Source organism: Toxotes jaculatrix, chromosome 13 (assembly GCF_017976425.1).
Source record: "Toxotes jaculatrix isolate fToxJac2 chromosome 13, fToxJac2.pri, whole genome shotgun sequence".
Taxonomy (NCBI): Eukaryota; Metazoa; Chordata; class Actinopteri; family Toxotidae; genus Toxotes; species Toxotes jaculatrix.
In genome coordinates this window covers 26,488,869-26,498,994 of record NC_054406.1, presented here as the reverse complement: position 1 = coordinate 26,498,994, position 10,126 = coordinate 26,488,869, and the positions used below count along the sequence as shown (strand labels likewise).

Genomic DNA, 10,126 nt, shown 5'->3' with positions numbered 1-10,126 from the left:
TAACAACCACTCTCTAACCACACTTTGTTTTTTAATGGAATCTTGGCTTCTTTTGATTGGGTTGAGTGCCTCTAAAGAACCCAACACATGCATGCAAAGCATGAGTGATTATCCCTTGCTATGCAGCAATAGCAGGCAGAGGCACACAAGGCAGCAACAAGTGCTGCAAGAGCAACCACCAATGGAATTTCCCTCATTGAAGTACACACAGATGGGTGAAGCACAGAAGGGTGAGGAGGGGTGAAGCATAGATGGATTCTTAACACATTGCACAGAACCTGACACCACAAGTGTGTACTCTACACAAATTGTCATAGCAAATACTTTTGTGATCTCCCTTTCATCTGAACTATGACTTACACCATTTTCTTGTGGTGTCAGATTTGTGCAATGTATATAATGTATTCTTCAGTGTGTGCAAATCCATTTGTGTTCTGCTTATCCTACACCTGATCCTCTGTCTGTCCCCCGCTCTGTCTCCCACACACACATACCTCTACTCTGTCTCCCACACACATCTCCGCTCTGTCTCCCACACACACATACCTCTGCTCTGTCTCCCACACACATGTCCGCTCTGTCTCCCCCACACACACACACCACATAGCCCTGGCGCACCGATGGCACTGTTATGAGGAGATGTGTGGAGAACGATGTCAGTGTATGTAACACTAGAAAAAGAAAAGTGTATGTAACATTAGAAAAGAATAGTCTGGAAAGTTTTTAATGAAAATTAGTCAACAACACCCCAGATTCCATTACAAACAGAGTGTGGGTAATAGGAGTGGATGGTGGTTGGCATGAGATGGGGGAGACATCAGTGGATATCGGGCCAGCTGGGAGCGGGGAGAGAGATAGGTTGGACACAAGTTTTGACGTAAGCAAAAAATACACCAACCAGACAAAGGGAGATGAGAAAGGGACATGCCCAGTTATGCCCAGACATGTCCTTGAACCTGGGCACAACCTACAATATAAAAAATGATGTACAGAGGATATGTTTCAGTTTTTTTCTGCAGAGAAAGCTCGAGCTTTTGAATTCTGTATTGGAGAATAAAGCTCTATGGACTCAACTTCTCTGCTCTCCAGCACTTGACTTTGACTCTGTGTTTTTTCCTTTGAAGAAAAAAGTTGAACACTTTTTTGGAGAAGGGAACCAATAGAGTAAAAGAGTACGGTGAGGGGACTCAGCCGGACTTTGACTCAGCTTCAACTGGCCCACAGCTGGGTCTACATCAAAACTGGCGAGCCAGCCAGGAGGGGCGCCTGTCAACAGGACCTGACCTAGACCGGGAAGCAGATCGGCATCTGCCATTCAGACCACAAGCGCACCAAAACTAAGGTAAGCAGAGCCTTTTATCTGCATGATTTATGTCTGGATGCAGTGCTGGAATCTCGCCAGGATGAGGTACAGATCTATATGACTCACCCCTAAAGAACCTGGCATAAACCCAATCATAGGCACAAACTTCATTATTTAGGAACCTAGTAAATCTGCTTGTTGGTCTGAATAAAATTTGACACTAAAAGCTTATTAACGTACATAATGAAGTAAGATAACAGCGCACAGGAGACCGGACAGGTTGAATTCAGTTGCATGTTGTTTGTTTAAGTGTGAGTCTAGCATCTAATAAATCCTCTGCGGTGCAGATGAGTGTGAATGAGTAACTGCGTGTGAATGGAGGAATTGTTGCTTAATGTTGCTGTTGTAGTTTGGTTAGCTGCGTGCTTGGTGTTTGCAGGGGGAATGATTTGGTAAGCAGCACAGGGGAGAGTAAATTCTGAGTAATGTCTCATGAAGTCTGAGCAGTACAGGGGTGTTTTGAAGGATCCTCTGCAGATACCACTTTTGGTGTTGAGAGGTCTGTACAGGTAGAAATGTTTTGAGAAAACATACCTTTTACAGATATGGCTCTCAAATATCCTAAAATACAGGATGAGAGGTTTGCGCGGGTAAAAGAGTATTGTTCTGCTGTGCCCTGTTTTAGTGAGAAAACAGGAAGGGTCATCTTGGGTTGGTGATCACTTGCAAGTAACGTCAAGGCTGACGAATTTTGCTGAGGGCAATACTGGCCAGCTGTTTAGAGTGTACATATGAGACTGCACAGATAATTGTTGTATGTGTCCAGTTGTCTGCAGCAGTTGTATATAAAGTATATGTGTGTAATTTGTGTTTATTATAATTGTGAGTGTGTTTGAGACGTGTTGTAGAGAGGAGATAGTGTAAATAATATAAATTGTGTGAATAGTGTTGATAATCTGAGTGAACAGTTTCCCATTGGACATATAATTTGTGAAATAATAGCATTAGTGGCTTTCTTATTGTTCTTTAGTGGAGTTGAATGGAGAGTGATCGAAGAGAATTTCCAGCTGTAGACTGGACTCATATACTGCACAGGCTGTGGACCCCGGTCTTATTGGGTCCTCTATTCAAACAACTCTGTGATGCTCCTAGTGCAATAGTAACTGTGCCTTTAAAACCGCTCATGAGAATTCCTGAAAACACATCCCTAGTGGGGTTAAACACAGGATCGGAGAATCCAAGACTTTCTGTTTCAGTGGTGCCCAGGAGACTGCAGTGGGAAACAGGAAAATTTGGCTGGCTGGTCAAAGTGTCAGGTGAAGATGGAGAGGAGGACCTGAGGTTTGATTACAGACAAAACAGAAAATTAAAACCCTGCCTTAGTGCAGATAAAATTATTGTATTAATAAAAACCAAAGAAGTTTCTAGACCCACACCCAGTGAAGCCAGACAAGCATACATGGGGACAAAGGTGATAAAAGGAATTGGTGCATCGACGCTGGAGTTGGTGATAAGACAGCAGCCAGACCATGAAAAGCAGACTAGATGAAGAAGTGACACAAAAGAACCACTGGACGGCTACAATGGCCTAAGGAGGGAATCTTCATGGAGGCCTGTTGTGATGAGGTGGAAGCTAGCATCAAACATCATAAAGCTAGAGAGACTATCAACAGCAGATTAGGCAAAAGAGCAAGGAAGAGAGAGGTATTGAGATGGTTTAGGCAGAAAGAGCGAAGACAAGTGCTAAATGTAACACAATTGTCAATAGTGGAGGAGAAGCAGGCACCAATAAAAGTGAAAACAGCAGAGAGACACACACAGGCAGAAACAGAAAAGAAACAACAGAAACGGCCTTCAGCCCCACAGTGGCATGATAAGCCTCCCCCATATGCATCTAATACAGCAACGCCACTGTCAGGGCTATATCCTCTAGTGCAGGTAAAAGATCAGCTTCAGGGAGAGATTAAAGGAGCGCTATCAGGAAAATGTACAGGTACACATGGAAACACTGCCAGAAGAAGAGGGAGAAATAGTGTATGTATTGTCCCCAGTAGTGTGAGGAGTGAAAGAAGCAGGGTAAATATGGAGGATCAGAGATTCCTTAATATGAGGCAATGGATTAGGAGCCAGACCCCTGGAGCACAAGCTGATAGAAAGGAATACACAGAGATTGAGGAAAAAGGTCAGCAAGAGAGGGAAAGAAAAAGAGCTGTAGTACATGCTGGAATGAATTGAGCTTGAAGAAAAACAAAAAATGGAAAAATATCGTGCTGCAGCTGAAAAAATAAGAGGCAGCTCAACAATTCAAAATGTGCGAAATGCGCCTACATCACAAAGTACTCCACACCACTTCTCTGTTCTGATCAAACACCAATCAGTCTACTAGGGAGAGACATTTTGTCCTCTCTAAGAGCTAATGTCATGTGTACACCAGATGGAGTTTGGTTTGATCTGCCCCCAGACTCCTCAACCTCCCCAGCCATCATGATGCCATCCTCTGTAGTCCAAAATTCCATGACAGCAGAAAAAAGCAGCTGTATATTGGATACAATTAATGCAAAAGTCAAACTTGGAGCATGAATGGTCCCCCAGTGGAAAATATGGGCACAGAGCCAATTCAATGAAGCAAATGAACCACGACTTCCCCTGCATTGTACTCTTCAGTATGATGCACAACAGGAACATGTGGACTATGCAAAAACCTATGAATCTCATGACTTAGGACCAGTGGTGAAATCTGCGTTGCAAGTTCCTCACTGGAAACGATTTCTGAATAAAAACCTGCATGTATCTGCAGACAAACAATACAGTAGAATATAATTTAGCACACATGATGAGGGATAGGCAGAAAAAGTTTTAACTGTTAGAGAAACTCCTAAACAATTACCACTCACAGTAAAACATGAACTACTTAAACAGATACCTACACAATTATGGTCACAACACAAGACAGATGTAGGGTTAGTGAAATCTGTACAGCCCGTCCGAATTAAACTCAAACCTAACATTACATTGCCCTACAAAAAGCAATATCCACTAAAACAACAGGCTGTAGAAGGCATCAAACCTACAACTGAGGGCTTGTTAGCTGCAGGGGGCTTAATTAAAACCAAAAGCCCCTGCAACACTCCAATTTATCCAATCCGAAAGCCACATTCTACTGATTATGGTTTAGTGCATGACCTGCACATTGTCAACTCCATAGTTGATGCAGAAACCCCCATTGTGCCAGATTCACACACATTTCTATCAAATATCCCACCAGACACCCGATGGTATGCTGTTATAGATCTATGCTCAGCATTTTCAGTGTACCTTTACATCCTGATTCACAACACTTATTTGCATTCACATTTCAAAACCAACAGTATACTTACACTCGTTTGCCAGGATGTGGAGAGCCCAACAATATTTAACAGGGTTCTAGCTGAAGATTTGCATCATCTCAATGTCCAGAGCACTATAATCCAATATATGGGTGACATTTTGCTCGTCAGCCCTACTAAAGCTCAGTGTGGAAAAGATTCTATCACTGTGCTAACAGCATTGGCTAAGGGGGGGACACAAAGTTAGCTAAATGTGAGATTAAAAAAAAGTAAATGTAAGATAAACTCCAATTCTGCCAAGAAGAGGTAGAATATTTAGGAAGAAAGCTTAGTGGTAATCACAGAAAAATTGCCTCCTCTAACATAGAAGCAATCACCAACAGACCAAAACCACAAACAGTAGGACAAATGCTGATTTTTCTGGGCATGGCTGGATACAGTAGAGCTTGGATTTGTGATTATGCTATCAAAGCTGCACCTCTGAGATCACTGATTCGTGCTATAGGACAAACAGACAGCTCAGCCACACTGCAGTGGACTGATGTTGCTGAACAAAATTTTCAAGCACTCAAACATGATCTGCAGACTGCTTCTGCACTAGGAAACCCTGATTATAGTAAAGCATTTTATCTGTATGTTGCAGAAAGATCGGGCTATGCATGTGCAATATTGATGCAAGACACTCCAGTTGGTAAGCAACCATCAGCATATTATAGCACCAAATTGGACAATACTGAAGTAGGGTTATCACCCTGCTACCAAGGAGCAGGGTGCTAGCTGCAGCAGTCTTTGCATTTCAAAAAGCACCTTCTATTACCATGAGACATCCAGTTACTTCATACACATCCCATCAATTACATGCATTACTGACAAGTCCCGGTTTTGTTTTAACACAAGCAAGAAAAACTGGCTATGAGTAATTCTCTCTGCGCCAGAACTAACTATCCAACATTGCAACACAGTTAATGCAGCAACACGCATGGTATTACCTGAAGAGGGCACTCCTCATGACTGTGTCCAACAAACAAAGGCTTTCATGAAACCAAGAGAAGATATACATAATCAAGCAATACCAGCAGCTTTAACTTATTTTGTTGATGGTTCATGTTTCAGAGATGCTACAGGAAATCATGCAGGATATACTGTGATACAAATGAATTCTGATGACACATTTACAGAGGTACAAGCAATGAAACTGCCTCAGCCTTGTTCTGCACAATTGGCAGAAATCAAAGCATTGACAACAGCCTGCCAATTAGCTGAAGGCAAGCGTCTGAATGTTTATACTGATTCAGCACATGCATATGGTGTATTTCACATCAATGGCAAAATTTGGCAACAGAGAGGCTTCAACAGAGCAGATGATATGCCAGTCACTCATGGTGCCGGTACCTCAGAACTATTAGATGCTGTTCACCTTCCATCCGCCTTAGCTATCATTAAATGTCCAGCACATCAGAAAAATGAGTCCTTCATAGCTAAGGGGAACAGTGAAGCCGATGAGGCGGCTAAGCAAGCAGCTACTGAAACATGTATAGGTCCCTCACTGGTAGCAGAGGACTGTGAACCTCTCACTACTTTAGCTTAATTGATGGAAGCACAGCATCAGGCTAGCGTCTGTGAGTATATTGTTTGGCTTAAACAAGGGACTATTAAATGTATGCAAGCTGGACCAAATAAAGATTTGTGGCGTAGTCCGCAACATCATTTTGAGTTACCCACATCACTGCTAAAAACAGCTGTTCTTAATGTGCATGGTCCTGACCATTGTGCAGGGGGCCAGATCTTGAAACTTAAAACTTTGAATGACTGCATCGTATGTGCACAACATAATGTAGGAAAGGCTTTTTCAGCACCTATAGCCCATATACTGCCACCAAATGGTCCTTTTAGACACCTAATGATGGACCACATAGATATGACAGAGCATATAAGAGGCTACAGATACGTTCTTGTGGTAATTGACAGATTTAGCAGGTGGATAGAAGCTGTTCCTACAAAAGGTCCAGATGCTAATTCAGCAGCTAAGTTTTTATGTAAAGAAGATTTCCCAAGATTTGGTTTCCCAAACACCATCAGTTCAAATAATGGTCCTGCATTTGGAGCAAATATAATGAGGATAGCATTAACAATGCTAGGGATCAAGCAGAAGTTTGGATGTGTCTATCACCCACAGTCACAGGGTGTAGGAGAATGAGCTAATGGAACACTGAAAGCCAAGTTAGCAAAAATAATAGCAGATAGTGATTATAAGCTTAATTGGATGGATGCTTTGCCACTTGCTTTAAGGCCTTTGAGGTCACAAACTAACCAACTAACACACCTAACACCGTATGAAATGATGACTGGAAGACCTATGCCTGTGTCATATCTTAGAGGACCTTATCATGGGCCACCCCTAGAACAATATGAAAGAGAATTGGTGGCCTATTTGCAACATTTAACCTGAATACATAAAGTTGTGTTTCAACAGAATAAAGCTGTAACAGAAGATTGAGAAGCAGAGATCCAGCCACAACTGCAAAAGGTGACGCCTGGTGACTGGGTATACGTCAAGGTGTTCAAAAGAAAGTGGGACCAACCCAGACGTGAAGGTCCTTTTAAGGTTACTCTAGCAACCCCAACCGCCCTTCAAGTGCAAGTAGGCAAAACATGGCTGATTGGTGGCTCAGCTCTCAATATATGCCCCCCACAAAGTGTGAAGAAGAACCCCAACCTGGTCCCAGTCAACCGGTCCAAGGCATCAGCCCGCAACTGCCAACATCATGGCCAAACCCACAGCCATCTCCTCCACATCGCCAACCACGATGGGACCAGTTCCGGCCTTGGCAGCAGCCCCTGGAGTCACCGGAGCCACCTCCGTCAAGAGCTGAGTCAAATGGGACCTCTGGCAGCCCCACCTCACAGGAGACCCCTGGCAGCCCATGGCCTTCTCCTTGGCCAACCCCATGCAGCCCATCCGATCTGAAGGTCCTCACGGCCCCTCAGCTGCCATTCCCAGCGCTATGTCCAGAGGGTCATCAATACCTCACCTTACAGGAGGTGGGAGACCTCTCCACAGCAGAATATATCCGTATTCATGATAGCCTCTCACCTGAGAATCAAATTCTCATTCAGGTGATTCGCGGAGGCTTAAGGCACCTCCGCGGAGAGCTGCAGAAGATGAAGAGTGTGCCAACAGCCCGTGCACTACAAGCTATTCTTGGTAGGGTGGAAACCCGCTTTGCCATCTGCTTGGGAAATCCTCAACACCCGCAGAAGTACAGGGCAAAGATGTAGGATGTGTTTTGCCCATCACCGTGATCTCCGGCTGGAGATCACTAGTGCATTTAATATATATAACCTGCTTCCCAGGATTGGACAGTTTCTTCTCTTGAATAGACTGTTTTCATCTCTGGACTCACGCAACAACATATGCTCACACTACATATCTTATCATGGGCACAACTCACATTTCATGCAATATGATTATTATTATATTTTACTTGTGTGTGCATTAATATTCCCTCACATGTGTGACGTCTCCATAGTTTCACCGTATAGTTGACAAGTTTATATTTGCATGATTAATTCACCTTGTTAGCTTTGTTTGAAGTGTTTCACCATATAGTTGACAAGTTTATATTTACTTGGTAGAGTTACTAGTTACGTTTGTTTTCTTATTGTTCAGTCCAAGTAACAATGGCAATGTTCTCCTCTATTTTATGATTAAGTCCTTTATTCCGTTCCTTATTCTTTATCCTGTTCTTTAATCTTCCTAGTTTCTTTTTAACATGCTGCTCAAATTTTAATGCTTTGGATCCTTACATGTATTATGAACCAGTGTTTGACATTGCACCAGTTTTGTGATGTAGCCATCACGAAAGGGGGGAAATATAGTGTCAAATTTTGTGCAATGTGTCCTAACCCATCTGTGTATTCCTCCTGTATATCTGCATATTCCTCCTGTATTCTTCCAGGAAAAAAAGGCCATTTGTTCTCTTCTTATCTTGCGCCTGTGGCTGCCTTGGGTGCCACTGTGGCTGTTATTGGTGTATAACAAATGAGTTATCTCTCATGCTCTGTTACTTTAATGACACTGTAATGATGAGATATGTAGAGGGATGGTGTCAGTATATGTAGCATTTAATAAAAGAGATAGTCCGTAAAAGTTAAAAAAAAAAAAAAAAAGTCCATAGACACCTAGATACTATTAAAAACCAAGTGTGGCTGATATGAGATAAGAAGAAGACACCTGTAGAGCTCAGGCCTGCAAAACAAGGGAGCAAAAAGATAAGTTTGACTTTACACCAATCAAATAGAGGGGAATGCAGAGGGACATGCCCAGTTACGCCCAGACCTGTCCTTGAACCTGGTCAACAGTCTGCCACTGGTCGTGTCTAAGGTAGGAAGGGCCAAATTAGTGATGTGGCTCGTTCAGGCTGGATGGGTGAACCCCGTCAAGGGCCAGTTGAAGCAGAGTTCAGGTCCAGCTGAGGCCCCACACCTTCTTCTTCTTGCAGTCTTTTAGTCTTCAGTAACAATTCTAAGTTTTTCAGATCTTAGTCAGAGTAAATGCACAGAGTCAATCAAACACAGGATATCAGAGAAGTTGAGTCCAGGATGCTTTATTCCTCCAGCACAGAGGTCAGAAGCATGAGCAGTCCTGCAGGAACAACTCATTTTCACCAAGTGTACGGCGGGCTGCACCTGTTTTGAAGGACAAGTCTGGGCGTATTTTTATGTTTGGGCATGTCCAATTCCATTTTCATTGATCAAGGTCAGCCAGTTTTTATTGGAGTCAGGAGTTATCACATCTACTTTTGTCTCTTCAAATACACTCCAGGGCTGATTTTTACAGGTGTCTTTTCTCCCCCGCACGAGCTGTTAACTGTGCCTTGGCCCTAAGTCGTTATCTAATGGTGTCAGAGAGTTTCCTTGTTCATTTTTTAAAAATTGTCCAAGCCAATCTCATCTCAGTTTTACTCCTGCAAAAACTGTCCAAGGCAATCTCATCTCAATTTTACTCCTACAACCTTTAATAATAGCTCTTTCAATGGTTCGGCAGTGCTAGAGAAAGAGTGATACACAAACAGCAGGTGTCTGTCCTGGCAGGGAGTGATACTCAAACAGCTGGTCTCTTATCAGGTAGACACCCTGCGGAAATTCCCGTAAATCCTCATATTTCAGTGCACACAGTGAAGCAAAGTATAGATAGGTAAAGCATGAACAAGTTTGCAACAAACAACTCAAGACCCTGTCACCACAGTAGGATCATCCCAAAAACAAACAAATAAGGGGAAAAAAGGGGCATGATCAGACATGCCCCTTGGTCTGTAACACACCAACTATTTACAATATAAAAAATGATGAACAGATGGTGAAAGTCATTTTTTCTGCAGAAAATACTCTGGCTTTTTGATTCTGTATTGAAGAATAAAGCTTTATGCACTCGACTGCTCTGGTCTCCAGCATTTGACTTTGACTCTTTGTTTTTCCTTTAAAGAGAAGAATTGAA

At 42.8% G+C, this 10,126-nt stretch overlaps 1 protein-coding gene across 1 annotated transcript; it reads left to right on the top strand.

The window, feature by feature from the left end:
• The first annotated feature begins 1,082 nt into the window (after positions 1-1,082).
• LOC121192221 (alpha carbonic anhydrase 8-like) lies at positions 1,083-8,010 on the top strand. The gene is made up of 2 exons (XM_041053810.1): positions 1,083-1,342; positions 7,103-8,010. The coding sequence occupies exon 2, from the start codon at positions 7,282-7,284 to the stop codon at positions 7,906-7,908; it is 627 nt and encodes a 208-aa protein (XP_040909744.1). The 5' UTR covers positions 1,083-1,342; positions 7,103-7,281; the 3' UTR covers positions 7,909-8,010.
• The last annotated feature ends 2,116 nt before the right edge of the window (positions 8,011-10,126 follow it).